At 36.6% G+C, this 16,965-nt stretch overlaps 1 protein-coding gene across 2 annotated transcripts; it reads right to left on the minus strand.

The window, feature by feature from the left end:
- Positions 1–746: 746 nt before the first annotated feature.
- zbtb40 (zinc finger and BTB domain containing 40) lies at positions 747–15,971 on the minus strand. 2 transcript variants are annotated; one of them, XM_059329026.1, is made up of 12 exons: positions 15,844–15,971; positions 13,871–14,041; positions 11,916–12,349; positions 10,499–10,692; positions 9,241–9,454; positions 8,451–8,852; positions 6,820–7,026; positions 5,696–5,860; positions 4,523–4,737; positions 4,266–4,422; positions 2,930–3,168; positions 747–1,291 (listed from the first exon to the last, which is right to left on the minus strand). In XM_059329026.1, the coding sequence occupies exons 2-12, from the start codon at positions 14,020–14,022 to the stop codon at positions 1,076–1,078; spliced, it is 2,595 nt and encodes an 864-aa protein (XP_059185009.1). In that variant the 5' UTR covers positions 14,023–14,041; positions 15,844–15,971; the 3' UTR covers positions 747–1,075. The 2 variants fall into 2 exon arrangements, with proteins under 2 accessions (XP_059185009.1, XP_059185010.1); XM_059329027.1 differs by lacking the exon at positions 15,844–15,971 and having other exon boundaries at positions 13,900–14,031.
- Between the last annotated feature and the right edge of the window lie 994 nt (positions 15,972–16,965).

The following is a 16,965-nucleotide window of genomic DNA, read 5'->3' on the forward strand; positions in this document are numbered from 1 at the left end:
CTTTATGAATATTTTACCTGTCTACTCTATTTGGTCCACAGATTGCTGTGCTGCAATATAAGATTGATAATAAAACATGGAACTCCATTTGTTCTTTAGCTCTTCTTATCATGTGAAGAGATGAAAAGGAAAAAATGCTTGAAATGAGAATTATGTGAAAGCGGTTTGTACAGTAGTGTTCAAAATAATAGCAGTCCAATGTGACCAACCAGATTAATCCAGGTTTTTAGTATATTTTTTATTGCTACATGGCAAACAAGGTGCCAGTAAGTGCAGTAGATTCTCGGAAAACCAACAAGACCCATCATTGGTGATATGCAGCTCTTAAGGCTGTGACATTGGGCAATTAGTTGAAAGGGGTGTGTTCAAAAATATAGCAGCATGGCATTCAATCAGTGAGGTCATCAATTTTGTGAAAAAAACAGGTGTGAATCAGGCGGCCTCTATTTATGTAGCAATAAAAAATATACTAAAAACCTGGATTCATCTGGTTAGTCACATTGGAATACTAAGAATCGGGATTAAGATCACTAAGAGAGCTTTAAACAAGTGGAATGCATAAAAACTACGCCATATCCTGTCAGACAAATTACTAACATATGTTGCCTTGATTGAATTTGATGGGTTACTAAGGGCCGAGAGCTACAGAAGCTGGAGAGCATTAAGATGTGAACATACAATGTTGGTTCTGGTCTTTTCTTTGGATTTGTAGATAATAAGAAAAATATAAAGTGCAACAAACCACATCCTTCAATGAACACTTTTAATTTCATCTCACAGTCTTAATCAGTGAATGGTATTAGCGGAGTGTCAATTAAAAACTTCACAAAACCTTTTCAGGTTTCAGGTCAACAACTTTCACTCTCCACTTACAGCCAGACATTCACCTAATTGAATTAAAATTGCAAAAAACTCTACAGAAATTATGGTGGACTAAAAATGAACCCACATGACACAGAGTCATCAGATTGTGAATTATGCAAGTTCAGCCTGTTCTGTAGTTGTGTTAAAAATCAGAAGAGACAATAAAACAGAAAACTGCTCAAGGTCCAGAATACTCTGCAGGGGTCCATGGTTAAGAGCTGGGACTGGATGGTTTGTCCTCACAGATGAAGGTGACTGAGCTGTTGAGGAGGTCGTACATGTTGACCTCCACCACCTCCGCTGATGATCCACCTTCTCTTCCTCCTGCCAGAGCCACAAACACCTGCTGGGCTGCTGCCAGCTGGGACTGCTCCTCACAGATCTCAGACTCTTCCCCTTTATTGTCGTTTGGATCTGTTACAATCACCTAATTGGAAAGAGAGGTTGTATATTCAATATTTTTAAACCATTTAAAAAGGTAAAACTGCACTTTGGCCACTCTCCAATGAGAGATGTGGAAGCAGACGTTTTCCATCAGCTGTCAGAGGCTAAACACCTGCAGTGACATCACTAATTGGGACGTGGCCAGCTGCTTGGATATGTTCTACCCTGTTTGACTTAGTTGATTTAATATTTAAAAGAATACTCTTCTGTCACACATACACAAATTCAACATTGGCAAATATTCATCTCCCATTTACATCCATTCTATGTGGACAAAGGAGCAAATAAAATATTCTCTTTGGGTGGCAAAGCAAATTCACATCTTTGCGTCGTGTGAAGTTCAACTCTGAAATAAACACATCAACTACGGACGAAAATGTAGTTTCACTTTCGTTGTGCCGATTGACTGTTTACAGTACTCAGAAACCTCAGTTCAGAACAGTATTACGTAGCGAAGGGACAACGAAGCTTTGTGAACCATTCGCTTTATTCATGGAGCCAACTAGATGGCGCTCTTTGTTCAACAAAGGGTTGAAAACACACTCAATTACCGTTGCTAAAGCCTTTTTTAAGCCAAGACCGCCATCTAGTGGGGTCAAAAATAAAGCAAATGCTTCACGAAGCTTCGTTGTACCTTCACTAGTATTAAGTGTTACCTCATCAGGCTGCAGCTTAAAATATTTTTTGTTGACTGAATAACTTTTTGTTTTATTTGTAACTTGAGCGTGAAATGTCGTATCCTCATCCTCCGGGTGCAGAGAAATGCAGGGTGGTACTCTTAAAGCTGTGCTAAAGGCTAGTCTGCAATAAATAATTAAAACAATATGAAATATTCAAAGGCTAAAGTGTTTAATGGCCCGGGGTGCGAGTGGGCTTTGCAAGTTTTCAGTGTGTAAAATATAATAGTTTTAAAGCAAAATCACAGGATTGACAGAGGTCAAGGTGCTGTTATCAGGCTATCACCTGATGGCCTGATTAATAGAGGCGGGGGGAAAAATCGATACAGCATAGTATCGCGATATTTTGCGTGGCGATATAATATCGATTCATGGCCGCCAAGTATCGATACTTTTTTGTCATAATTAATATGAATATAATATGAAGTGAATTCTTTGGTACTTAAAATGAAATCAATTGCTTCTTTGATCCACTAGATGGTGCTGTTGAGTATTATTCTGGTGAGGTCAGTAGAGGTGATGGTCAGCGTGACAGAAGAAGTTGGTACAACAAAGATGGCGGCACCAGAGATAATAAATAAGGAGAGCTAAGGAGATTAAGTCATAAAACCAGATAGATGAAATATATTTCATATCAACCAAAAAGGTTTACGTATGAAAAAAGACAAAGAGGAAAACTCAGGACATTTTCACTATAATTTTAGTTAGTTTTAGTTAGTTTTGGAACCACAAAATACAGTTTCAGTTATCGTTTTTTTTTTAAACTCGTTTTTATTTTTAAACTCGTTTTTATTTTTATTTCAGTTAACGAAAATGTTTTTTCAATTCTAGTTTTCGTTATTTGCTTAGTTTTCGTTAACTATAAAAACCTAAAATACTGTTTAGTATCTAACAGCTGAGGGAAGATTGCACCACAACATAGCTGCAGCAGCAGAGCTCCTTACTGTGTTGGAGGTGGAGGCCTGCTCCTCGCTGGCCTCCTGCTCCTCCTGTGTTTCTATGTGGCAGGAGAGCAGGTGCTCCTGCAGCTCCAGGTGGGAGGAGCAGACCAGTGAGCAGAGGGGGCAGTTGAACACCTCGCTGCACTGGCTGGCGTGCTGACTGCTGATGTGCTCCTGCACCTCCTCCTCTCCGCTCAGCACGGCCGGGCAGTACGGACACTGTGTCCCCACGGTGGCTGAACCTTTACAACGGACAAACATCATGAGTAGAGATAACCAAAGAGGGGCTGTTGTTAGTTATTCTTTCATTTATATCAGTCACAATAATCAAGGCAAATGATGTAAAAACTTGCAGTTGCCATATTGTCTTGTTCCTTGAATAAAATGACTTCAAAGTACAACAATAAACCCCTTTCATGTTAATTCTCATCTACAGTACATTTCTGTAACAAACCTTGAAGTTGAGATGAAGCAAATATTTTCTTTGAGGCTAAATCATTTTCCGAATCGATTTTAAAATTCATTTACTGGTTTATAAATCTCTTAATGGTCTTCTTGGAGAGGCCTTTTAATAATACCAAAAGTTAGAACTAAAACCCACGGTGAGGTGTTATTTTCTCACTGTGGTCCACGTCTGTGGTATCTTTTTAATTTGGCTTTTACCTGAACCATTTTTAGATTTTTCTGCACATGCATCTTAGTGTTATAACATCTTCTCTTTTACTTACTTATTTATTTATTTGCTACTATTAGTCTATATATATTTATTTATTATCATGCTCTACTTCTTAATTATTTATTTATTTATTGTTTTGGGGGGTTTTTTCTAGCTTTTTTAAAAAATGTTTTATTGTTTATTATTTACTTTTATTTTATTTGATCTTACCTTACTTTATATTTATTTATTTTATCCATAGTTTTATCCATAATTTTTAATTATTTTAAATTATATTTTTTATCTCATTAATTTCTAAGCTGCCTCCAGTGTTTCCTCACTGCTCCATGTTGAGATGGAGTTTCCTCAGTTTGTGCTTTGTTTATAATGGGATGGTGGGGTGGTGGGTGTTTGCTTGTTTCAATGTTTTGTCAATATTATTATTACTATTATTATTACTACTTTCTCCTTTTTTATGTAAAGCAATTTGTGTTGCATCTCTCTTGTATGAAAAGTGCTATACAAATAAAGTCTGATTGATTGATTGATTGATTGATTGATTGATTGATTGATTGATTGATTGATTGATTGATTGATTGATTGATTGATTGTGCCACATTTGACACACATGCCACTATATAGTTCATGATGTGAATCTGTATTAAATCTTCTCTCTGGTCTAACCTGTGTGCTCAGCAGCCTGATGTTTAGCCATGCTAGCAGCGCTGGGGAAGAACTTGAAGCAGACATCACACTGGACCAGGGTCTTGAGCTGCCGGGTATGGTTAGCAAACACATCGGGGTGGTTGGTCCTGTTATGGTACCACAGGCCTGACAGTTGCTATGGCAACAGAATGAAAGACATACATGAAACACACAGCACTGGATATAAATATTTATGACTATCACCTCAGAGCTGTGAGGCTGAACTATTATCCTACCTGGTAAGACTTATTGCACAGGTCACAGCTGAAGGGCTTGGTTCCAGTGTGTGTGACTTTGTGTTTTTCCAGCAGGGCGGCGCTGGTGAACACCTTGTTACAGGTGGGACATTTGTGGAACTCCTTTGGGTGGACCTCCTGGATGTGCTGGCGATGCTCCTCCAATGAGGAGAAGCTGAGGCAGCACTTTTGACAGTCATGAGGTTCTTCCAAATCTAACAGGGAGTGAAAGTAAATTCATAATTATTACATTATTATATACTTTCATTACACTATTCATTATGCAAAAGTGTTTTCTATTGCTGTTAAAACCAGGAAGAAAATACACTGCAAAAAAGGGGGGGGCCAAAAAAACCAAGGTTATTATAGTTAACGAAAACTAACGAAAACTAGAATTGAAAAAACGTTTTTGTTAATTGAAATAAAAACAAAAACAAGAGTTTAAAAAAAAAAAGATAACTAACTGAAACTGTATTGTGTGGTTACAAAACTAACTAAAACTAACTAAAATGATAGTGAAAATGTTAGTTTTCACTTAGTTTTCATCTTTGTCAACTTTTTTCACACATAATCCAGTGTTTCTTTAGAAAGAGGATTCTGTTAGTGAACATGCAGGAACACATGGTAAATATGTTTACTGAGACTGGGATGTCTACACTCCAACCAAAATTCAAAACACCTGGAACTGGAAGAGTTAATAACCTTATTGGTGCTAAGATACTAGATAAGCCAAAGGAAATTAAGGCAAAATTTATTGTGACACCCAAGAAATCCCCCATTACGAAAAAAACTAAAACTGACACTAAAACTAATAAAAACTAAACTAAAACTAAGCATTTTCAAAAAAGAAAAACAAATTAAAAACTAAGACTTCGGAAAAATCCGAAACTATTATAACCTTGGTCTAAAAACAAGATAAAAACACTAAATCTGAGGGAAATGATCTTGCTGCATGGACAGAAAATTTCACTTGACAAGATTTCTTAAATTTAGATTATTAAATCTAGAAATAAGCATGTTGAACACTTAAAATAAGAAATTCTTAAAACAAAATAAATGATCTAACACTTCTAAATATATATATTTTTTTATCTTGGTAAGAAACAAATAATTTGCTGTATACAGAAGGTTGGGATTAAAGAAAAGTATTAAAAGTAGCATGTGTGATCTTACTGTGGAAGGTGTGCAGGTGGACGGTGAGGCCGCTGGCCTGGCTGTAACCTTTGCCACATTCACGGCACACATAAGGCCGATCTCCAGTGTGTGTTCGTACATGTCGCGTCAGTTCAATGGACTGAGCGAAGACGGCCTTACAATACTGACAAACGTACATCTTTCCTAAACACAAAAAGAAAAAACTTGAATCAACACAGTGTGAACAGACTGGACAAGATTTCTCAAACAACAATTATGATGCAAAAGTGAAATAACTTTTCATGCCCTTGTCATCAGTGAAACACTTAACATTTAGATTTGTATTTTTTCAGTCAACTACATGATTGGCCCAATTCCAGATATAAATAATTATTGTATTAATGGTGAGAGTAGATGTTACCAATACCCCTGCAGAATGGCTTGAATCTTGTATCACAGCTAGAGTACCATGGTTATTAATTAATTGGGAGAGAGAAATAGGACGGTGACCACGTTTTATAACTCTGCCTTAAACTGTCCATTTAATTTTATTTAATCATTATTATTATTGTTATTTAATTAATTAATTTTAATTATGTATACTTTCATTATTATTATTATGATTATTATTATTGTTGCTTTATTATTATTTATTGAATTATTTATTCCCCCCCATTTTTTAAATGCATTTATTAATATTTCATTTAATTAATTTATTAAAAAAAGTAGTTACAAAACTAACTAAAATTATTGTGAAAATGTCCTTCATTTTCATCTTTGTCAACTTTTTTCATACATAATGAAGATGGATAAGGCAAAGGAAATAAAGGCAAAATTTACTGTGACCTCTTTTAATCTCCCGCCAAACAAATACCACATTACAAAAAACTAAAGCTAATAGAAACTAAACTAACACTAAAGCATTTCAAAATATAAATACTGAACTAAAACTAGCAAACTCACTCTAAAAACAAATTAAAAATAACTGAATTTGAAGACAAAAATTCACAACAAAATTAAAACTAAAACTAATGAAAAATTCTAAACTATTAAAACCTTGCAAGGGAATTCACTGTTCCAATGAGGGTCCTCACAAAGACAGAAGTACAAGAATGTGTGTGTGTGTGTGTGTGTGTGTGTGTGTGTGTGTGTGTGTGTGTTACCCTCTGAGTGTTTCTTCTTGGTGTGGTATGCGAGTGCAGCAGCTACACTGAAGCTCATGCCACAGTGTTTGCAGTGGTAGGGTTTCTCTCCTGTGTGCAGCCTCATGTGATTCTTTAGAGAAGAGTTGGCGCCGAACTTTGCGCCGCAGTCCCCACAAGCAAACGGTTTCGCTTCAAAGTGCTGAGTGCGCTTGTGGTAAATCATGCCTGAAATATGACAAGAGGGAGCAGAAACATTACAGTTCAGTTTATAGAGTGACCTGCACCAAACACCTGTTGATTCCTGAATATAAGTAATAATTAGAATAAATTAACAACTTGGGGACATGGTAACATTTCTTTGCTGCATCGGAAAAATATCTGAATGTTCAACTTGTTGCTACAACCACATCCACATTTTGATTTAAAAAATGTAAAATCAGTTTGTAAAATTAAACATGAATTCATTTTAAAGGATTACATCATAAAATATTAACTAACTCTAGGTCTAAACACTTAACCATAATTCAATTACAATAGCAATATCCAAGTCATAGGAAGTGCAATATTTGTTCAAGGCAAAATATGTGTGAAAAAAAAAAAAATTCTGTATTGTGGAGCTGCGGGGTTGTCCTGACCTAAAAATCATATTCGATGGACTTTTGCTTGGTTCAGAACGTCATGAAAAAATAATCACACCGTCAGCATTTTAATATATTTTTCAAACAAAATCGGAATGGAGCAAATACTATTATTCCCTCCAATATTATGAATGAAATAAATATAATTTACATAATACAATACTAGTCAGAATAATTGCACTAAGATATTTTCAAAATCATTCAGTACTACCATACTGGCCCCAATATAAGATAATTATCTCTGGAAATTACATATAAAAGAGTAGATATTCTCCTTAAATAAAGCAATTAGCATTTGTGTAGCCCCAAGCAGTGGATGGGGACAGCAATGATAACTGTCACAGTCAGCCTTTACAGAGCTCAGAGCAGTGGAGGAGACAGAGTGGAGCTATGGAGCTGTGGAGCTGACAAAGAATGGATGGCTCAATAGCCAATACCTTCAGTTATAAATGCCTTGCTTGTTATAAAAGTTGGAACAAAAACCCACGGTGAGGTGTCGTTTACTCACCGTGGTCCACGTCTGTGGAACAGCCTCCTGAAGACCTGAGGCCATCAGAGACGCAAACTTAAGACTTCTTTTTAATTTGGCTTTTACTTGAACCATTTTTAGAGATTTTTCTGCTCCATGCATTTTAGTGTTACAATATCTCCTCTTTCATTTATTTATTTGCTTCTATTTATTAAACTTCTATCTCTTAAAACAAGATGAATTAAAGCTGCCAGCAGCGATGAACTGGCCTGGGCAGAGAGACCTGACAATTATTTGGTTCTTACCAAGATAAAAAAAACTTTAGATTTAGAAGTGTTACATACTTTATCTTGTTTTAAGAGTTAAATTCTTATTTTAAGTGTCCAACATGCTTATTTCTAGATTTAATAATCTTAATTTAAGAAATTGTCAATTTAAATTATCTGTCCATGCAGCAAGATAATTTCCCTCAGATTTAGTGTTTTATCTTATTTTTAGACACTTTTTTTGCAGTAAACTCTCCGTGTAACAGGACGTCTCACCTGACGGGTGGGCGAAGGTTCTCCCACAGAGGTCACAGGCCACCTTCTTCTTCACGCGTGCCGTGTTGCGGTGAGCCTTGGCCCGATGCCGCTGCAGGGCCCGCTGGTTGGCCAGCTTCTCTGGGCACTGTGGGCACTGCTGCTCACACTCCTGGGACATAGAGCAGCGCTTCACATGAGCCAGCATTCGACACTTGTAGGCAAAACCTCTCTTACACCAGGAACAGGAGTAGGGGTTAGAGGGGGAGGAGGAGGAGGAGGAGGAGGCAGGAGGGGAAGAAATGTCTGTCGTAGCATTCAAGGATTTCTCCTCCTCTTCAGTCTCCTCTTTACAGTTCTCTTCCTGTCCCTTTTCCTCCTGCTTTTCTTCACTTTTGATGCCAGTCTGCTTTTCTGAGTCAACTGTAAAAGATGGAGAGAAAAAAGGTGCTGTGAACAATAAACATTATCCAACAACAACATGACAGCGGTGTATTGAATATGAATTGGTTTAACCCTTTATCGGGCGAAGAACCGTATTTGGTAACTTCAGTGGGGGGAGGTAATATTTCAAGAAAAAAATGGCAAATTTAGTCGATTAAAGTGGCAAATCTACAAGAAAAAAAGTTGCAGTTTTGAGATATTTAAAGTGACAAATCTGCATGAAAACAGTCACAGATTAACGAGAAAAAAAGTGGGGAAAAAGCAATTTTTTTCTCGCAGATTCACCACTTTAATCTCATAAATCTGCCACTTTAATCTCGTCAATTTTTTTCTCAAAATATGACCTTTTATTTTTTTTTTAATTTACCTCCAGTCTGGTGTTCTTCTGGCTCCTGGGCATTGCTCTCCACCTCTTTCACCTGAGGCGGCAGTGGTTTGGGGACGGAGGAATGGGCTTTCCGTTTTACAGTCTGGAGGAGCATAAAGAGCGCTCCCTCACTGAGCTGCCCCTCCTTCACTCTGCTCATCAGCTTCTCCAACACTGAGCTGGGATCTGCCTCTTCACAGCACTGACACACAACCTGCCAGGAGCAGATATGTACATTTATTTTCCCTCAACTACAGAGAGATCTCAGTCTTTCTTTTAGAAAGGGCTTATACTAAATGTAGTTTACTTACTTCTATCATCAATTCCTACCTAAATTAATACATAATGAACATTAACAATCAGACAATACAGGATGGACCCATTGACAACATTCAAAATTCTAAAGTAATTTACAGTATTTTCTTTGAATTAGTACACAGACACTATAGAATAAGCAAACTGCTTGAAGTTAATGAATATTTGTCATGTAGATTGACACTAGAAAAGTGTTCTAGGAATCAGGGCTGTGCATAGTCACATAACTATACATTATATTGTATAAAGGTGAGCTCTAAGCATTTATTCAATTAAGACAAAATGATGAAATAAAGGGAATTTCTATTCAAGGGACAGAAAACAATCTGACTGCTATGCGGATGATTTGATCTATCTAGAGCATGGGTCTCAAACTCGCGGCCCGCGGGCCAATTGCGGCCCTCGTGACAATATTTTGTTGCCCCCACCTTGATATGAAAGTTTAATGTGAGTTTTATATGAATGGCACTTTACCGAGTTGTGTGTGGAAGGTCCCTTTATTTACTTTTTTTTGGTAATTTTGTGTCTTTTTGAAATAATTTTGTGTCTTTTTTAGTAATTCTGTCTTTTTTGGTCATTTTGTTCCTTTTTTAAGTAATTTAGTCATTTTGATACTGCCTCCAGCGGCCCCAGGTAATTTGAGTTTGAGACCCCTGATCTAGAGCAAGGGTGTTAAACTGACATTTGGCCATCATAATACCAAATGATCTTGCAACTTCTGCTTAAGAATCGAAACCTTTAAAATTATCATATTGCCAAGACTATTGTTTGTCTTTCAGACCCTACCAATACAGATGAGCCAAAGATTGCAAAAGTAAGTAAACATTAATTATAAACATGTTGAGGACTATGGTCTTTAAAGTTCCCTGTGGAAGGAAACATCTTTACAAAGAAACTCCACTGAGCACTTTTAATTGTGGGTAGCCTAGGTGACTTGGTCTACCTCTCTCTCCTGTTGGTCCAGGCTTGTCTGTGCTGCCTGGCCCAGCTCCTCCAGGACAGACGACATGTTGGTGAGGAGCTCCACAAACTCAGAGAAATGTTCCAGGAAACCAGCGTCTTGCCCTTTCGATGTCTTTGCTGCCATTGTGTTGTTTTCTTTCACTACTCTTCCTGAGGATTTAGCTTCTTCGGTCGCTGTGGACACATATGTGAAAACATGGAAAGCAGTCAGAAAGTCTTACGCCAGTAAAACATTGTTGCTCTGCTGTGCATATTCTGCCCTAAAAAGTCTAACTGCAGTAACTACGCAAAGGGTGAAACTGAGAAAAACTGATTACGTTTTTTAACATGTTTTTCGGTTATTGATATGTAAGTGATATGACACTTATTTCTACATGTTTTGATGATGTAATGTTTATGCTCAATAACCATGACAAGAGTCACCTATAAGTTGAGAAACAGCAAAGAAGAATTTAAAAGAAACTGGAGTAAATGGGTAATGGAAATAAATGGAGTGGAAAACTAGAACTAGAACTGTCTGTCTTACACACACATATTTATACCTTTTTTTCTATATTCTTCTCTTTCTTTTCCTCAGTGAAATAATTAATTGAATAATGATTGAATTATAATATTATTTTGGCACTACCTCTTGTAAAAAAAAATGCATAAATGTAGCAGGATGAATTGAATATGTGATGAAGCTGCTAATATTTGTAATTTCATAACCTGCAATAAAGTAATAAAAAAATTATAATAATAATAATCATGACAATTTATTTGACCTTTGACCCCAAAAACATAGTTATTGCATTGCTGGTAAGGTTCTAATAGTAATGCACAAACAGAGTGCAGTAACTACTATGTTGTTGTCTTCTTTAAGCTTTTATTTTTTGTTTTTAGTGAATAAACATTTTCGAATTGATTGTGTTATAAGTGTATTTAAAAGTGTAAAACTCTTTTTTTTTTTTTTAAGATTTGTGTATTTTAGACTTAAGACTAAAATATAACATTTCTTTCTAGTATTAATATAATTTTATCTCACTTTTTTACTTCATCACTATCTAAATAATACTTTCCCTTTCAAATAAACTTATAATTTCTATTATTTTTATGTTTGAATTAGTATATATATCCAAAGCAGACCGTGGTAAGTGCAATTACTGCAAAATTGAAATCTAAAACTTTGTCACAACATAAAACAAACATCAAGGAGTTCATTTTTAGTTATAACTCAATTCTGACCAAAAATCTAGTTACTGCAGTTAGACTTTGTAGGGCAGTATAGTGGGTAGTTGTATTGGACTGCATTAAGTTGTTCAGTTGGGCCTAATAAACTAGTAGCCTAACTTTTACATGTTTGCCTTCAACACATGCTTTTAAACAGCCCAAAAAGACCCATGACAGCTGAAACTGACCTGAGGACTCCAAGAGCGCCACACAGGCTCTTTTACTTGCTGGTTCCTTTGATTCTTCACTCTCACTCCGCCGGTCTCTCTGCTTGGGCTCAGCCTTAAGCTCCATCTTTTTTGAAGTCAAGTCGTCCTTGTTGGGTGGAGCTGAACCTTCAAGGTTGGTGCTCTGGACTCTGTTGGCTGTGGTGTGGCTCTGTGTCTGTGTAGAAGGGACTGGGCCCGGGGGCTGCTGGTTCACCAGACTAGTGAGGACATTTTTGAAGCCGACAGCCACGTCAAACATCTGCAGGCTGTCTGCAGCGGCAACGATGCGGCTGACGTTGTGTTTGCCAAGAGGCAGCTTACCGGTGTAGACCATGTCCAGCAGACAGCCAAACTCCTGTGAGGAGACCATGTCTGTGTCGATGGAGATGGTGTCAGAGCCGTCCAGGAGAGACCTGACACAATGAAGAGAATTATATTACTTTCAAAAGTCATATTAATTACTTTTAAAAGTATTGCCCATTTGTTTTTAAAGTGCTATGATAAATATGAATTGGTTAAATTTAGGGTTGTCGCGATACTAAAATTTTCAACTCGATACCGATACTCAGGAAAATATTTGATATGCAACATGTAAAAATCAACAGAACCACAGGTTAAATATTCATAATAAAAAACAGTTGTGCAAAAAGAAACTGCAACTATGATAACAAGCTTCAGGTCTGAGGTAGTGCAAAAATAAATAAATACCATAAACAATAACAATTAGAACAATATTTTGAGGTTGTATGGTTTAGCTGATTAATAAGTTGTTGGATCGATACTTTTGAAAATGAGTATTGTTTCCAGATACAACGTTTTAATATCGATACTTTTTTGAGTATCGATACTTTTGACAACCCTAGTTAAATTACAAAAAACAACACCAACAACAGTTACATTGATACATCTTGCACTGCTCTCTCTAACTTTCACTCATGTTTCCCTCATTGTATTCTGGCAGTAAGTCTGCTACCAGGAGATTTTAGAATGGGACTTCTCTTCTGTAGGGTCCTTTCCATAATGTTGTCAGACACTCATAATGACAATCTGATCATGCCAAAACAAGCACTTTGATTGGATGAACATTGACGGTGAACAATTGCCCAAAGAATTACATTGTAGCCCGTCTCACAGCAGCAGCACTCGCTCAATACTAAAGCTATTTTTTCCCCCTCATTAATAGTCACTAAGCCCAAAGTTCCCCTTTATAACATATTTTACATCACATGATTTTAAATGCTTGCATATTGTTCATATAGATATAACTAATAACCTGCCCTCCAGTATTTGTGGGCTGATTTTACAATTTGACTAAATACTCTTTAGGCTCACCAACAAGCTACAACCAGAAAAAAAGAGAAGATTTGAAAGATTATTTTGTCAAACTACTAAATGGTTAATGATAAGGGCTGCAACTAACGATTATTTTCATTATCGATTAATCTGTCGATTATTCAAACGATTAATCGATTAGTTGCTTGGTCAATAAAATGTTGAAAAATATCAATCAGTGTTTTCCAAACCACAAGATGACGTCCTCAAATCTCTTGTTTTGTCCACAAACCAAAGAGATTTTCAGTTTATTGTCATAAAGGAACAAAGAAACCAGAAATATTCACATTGAAGAAGCTGAAATCAGAGAATTTGGAATTATTGTCTTTAAAAAACTGCTCAAACCAATTATTTGATTATCAACTATATATTATCAATTCATTCAATAATCGATTATTGTTCAATTAATCGAATAATTGTTGCAGCTATTAATGATCAAAAAATGTCTTTCTAATAGCTTGAGACCTGCCTGGACTTATTTTGAATGACATAAGATCTACTGAAATTTAATTCCGACCCACCAAATATTTCATTTCAAAATAAATAAATCACCTGCAAACCAATTTCTGCATTTCATCTTACAAATTCCACCCCCACACTACCTGAAGAGCATGCTGGAGGCGGCCAGTACCAGTTTATGTGCGCGGTGTGGGCTGTCTCCCACCAGGATGGTACAGTCACAGTAGTGGCCCTCCTTCCTCAGGGTCCACAGCTGCTGCATCAGCTGGCTGCTGTAGTTCGGTAGCTCCATCATCTGTTTGATAGTCTGATCTCTGTTGTATGAGGAGAACATCATGTCAAACTCCAATGTGAAATTGACAGTCTTTTTGTTGGAACACACTTATTACAGAGAATCACGTGCTGGATGTATTTAAAGGGTCAGAGCTTTGAGCGTAATCAACTTTGTTTACGATGGTTAATTGTTAGAGATGTTCAGATACCATTTTTTCCCTCCAGATACTGATTCCAATACTTGTGCTGTGGGTGTCGGCCAATACAGGGTACCGATCTGATACCAGTGTGTTATAACAAAATATCATACTTCACCTGCATGACTGTCATATGATTATCATTATTGTCGTCATTATGCGGCAAAATCTCACATTTTTGACAACAGACGAGTTGGTCATGCAGGATTTTGTCTGTTATCTTGTTTGCTTTTACGCTGTCTCTGGGGAATTTCTCTTGTCGCTAGAAGGCAGCTTCCAGAGTTTGCTGCTGCGGCTCGTCCTTTTTCCCTTTCGTTTAAGAATATTCGTTGTGCTCTTTAGGGTGACGGGTTTTCAGCTTGTGTTAAAATTAGCAACACCCGTGCCACCCCGTGAGATTTTATCTTTGCACGTTACATGTCGCAGTCTTACTGGTGGGAGATTTCAGTGTGAAATATTGCCACACCGCCGACATGATAGTGCTACTTAGCTCCTAGGAGCGAACCAGTAAATAGATTACTAATTTAATAAATTACATGGTATCATGTACCATGTACAAGGTACATTTTCGGCAGTATCGGAGCAATTTCCGATACTGGTATTGAATCGGAACGACTCTAGTCAGTATTATAATAATTATATTTAAATTTTAGATTTTTTAGATTTAGATGTTTTTAGTTTAATCATACGACTCAGATGTTTTCCTGCCAGCTATTTGTTTGAGATAAGGCCCCAGTGTCTCCACTGAGGTTTTCTCTGTTCAGGCTGGCAGGTTCAGATAAGGATCAAACTTTTATGGAGAGGGGAAGCACACGTCACATATTCAGGGTCAGAGATGGGTTAGAAGGTTTTCCGCTGGCTACAGATTAGAAAACTGTAAAAGACAACAAATTTGATTAACATCTGATAAAACATATGATTAAATTATCTAGAATTCTGTCAGAAACTGCCCATTGTAAGAAGCATATAAACCAACTGTTCAGGCTCTTTAGATTGAGCCTTTTTCTCTGTAAGCTCACTTGCTGTGTTGCACTGTTAAACGCTCCTTGTACAAGAATATTTAATTCAACTTAGATACTTTGAACCCAATCGTCTTTTTTTGAAGGGTCACTAAAAAAAATATCTTATAACATTAATGTTACCAGCTGGTGCTTCAGCTCAAACTGCCTGGTTTGGGCATTGGATGTAAAGTTATGCATATGAACAATCTTGTCCATTATAACATGGACCACAGTTATTCATAAGAAGTCTCTAATGTACTTTAAGTCAAATGTCTGCACCAATAACCGACCCCGCATTTTATTTACATTTTGCATGGAAATCGGCATGTTAAATAAGTGGCATGTCAGGATATATTTATAAGCTATTAGAAAAGCCATTATTGTACATTATTAAGCAAGTGGTCCACATTTTATAAGCAGCCGACTGTTGCTCAGGTTAACCTACATGTTTATGAACTTCACAAGCTATTCAGTCAGTATTTACAGATAATAAAGCAGCTCCAGCAGGCTGGCATTAGCTTTAGCTCCCGATGCTAATGTAATTTAGAAAAGGCTACTTATATGATGATGGGATAGAGAGCAGTCATGGTTTGAATAAACCCTGACAACCATCCCACATGCATCTTCCAGTCAGAATGTCTTTACCTTGAATAATTCAAACGATCCGTCTCTTTATTGAAACTTGTCTGATGAACAACTCTGCTCTGCGCAATAAAGCTTAGCCGTTTTGAAAATGGCGTCAGGCGGTACGGCAAACAAATGGGTCCGTTTCCGGTTAAGGAAGAGACTTCTGTCACGTGAAAGTTTGTATTTATTTATTTTTCTCATGTGATGTGACACAAACATTCTGGGTCAACATTCACAATTGGATGAAACAAAAAATCATATTTTTTCCAGCTGCTATCTCCAGAGACGATGTCACTTTCGGTATGGTTTTGCAAAACAAAACGATGAACTATGTTGCAACGTTATCCTTTGTTTAGCAAACATTTTCATCCACGAGAATAGAGTTAGGAAATCATCCCCCAAATGTATTGTCTTCATGAATGAATTCAAATTGTACTTAAAATCTCTAAAACTTCTAACAATAACAAAGGCACAAAAATGATATATCTTGAAACATTTTCCCACTGAAATGAACAGTTAAAACTAATTCAAATCCCCCTTATTAGAAACATAATTTAGACTGTTTTATATGTATTTTATTTTTGTATTTATTTTATTTTATTTCAACTGCTCTGAATTTACAATATTGATGTTATTATTATAAGTTTTACTTTTGATTGATGTTCACCTAGCATTCTTTCTACACTTATGCAAGGTATGTACTGTGAAAAACGTGCCAGAAATGTTTATTTTTGTAATTTTCAATAAAGCATTGGGGGAAAAAAGTTTGTATTTTTAAACTGCCTAATTTCTGTCGAAAAAAACACAAATCCCTCTTTATAGATTACTGGTATAATATATGTGGCTCAACTATTCAACAGGGATGGTCTTCTCTACTCTTATTATGAATTTTTATCTGAATATAATATCCCTGTTTCTCCTGTAGATTTTGCAATAGATTTTTTTTGTTTTTGGAGCTATCCCATCTGGTGTTTGCATGTTGTTTAAATCTTAACCAAGAGTGGAAACCCAACATTTGTCCCTGCTGTCCTTGTCAGACACCCCAGTGGGTAAAGCTTGTTTAACTGGTAACCATGATTACAACTTAATCAGAATATCTGGCTATTACCCAACCCATATTTGATCGGCAATAAAGTGAGA

Source organism: Centropristis striata, chromosome 3, assembly GCF_030273125.1.
Source record: "Centropristis striata isolate RG_2023a ecotype Rhode Island chromosome 3, C.striata_1.0, whole genome shotgun sequence".
NCBI classification, from domain to species: Eukaryota; Metazoa; Chordata; class Actinopteri; order Perciformes; family Serranidae; genus Centropristis; species Centropristis striata.

Bases quoted from the DNA above. Each gene is read 5' to 3' on its own strand.
- zbtb40 (XM_059329026.1), bottom strand. From the start codon at position 14,022: ATGATGGAGCTACCGAACTACAGCAGCCAGCTGATGCAGCAGCTGTGG. The intron at 12,350-13,870 runs GTAGTGTGGGGG...TCATTGTGTCAG, and splicing joins GCCTCCAGCATGCTCTTCAG to GTCTCTCCTGGACGGCTCTG. The intron at 10,693-11,915 runs GTCAGTTTCAGC...ATGTGTCCACAG, and splicing joins GGCGCTCTTGGAGTCCTCAG to CGACCGAAGAAGCTAAATCC.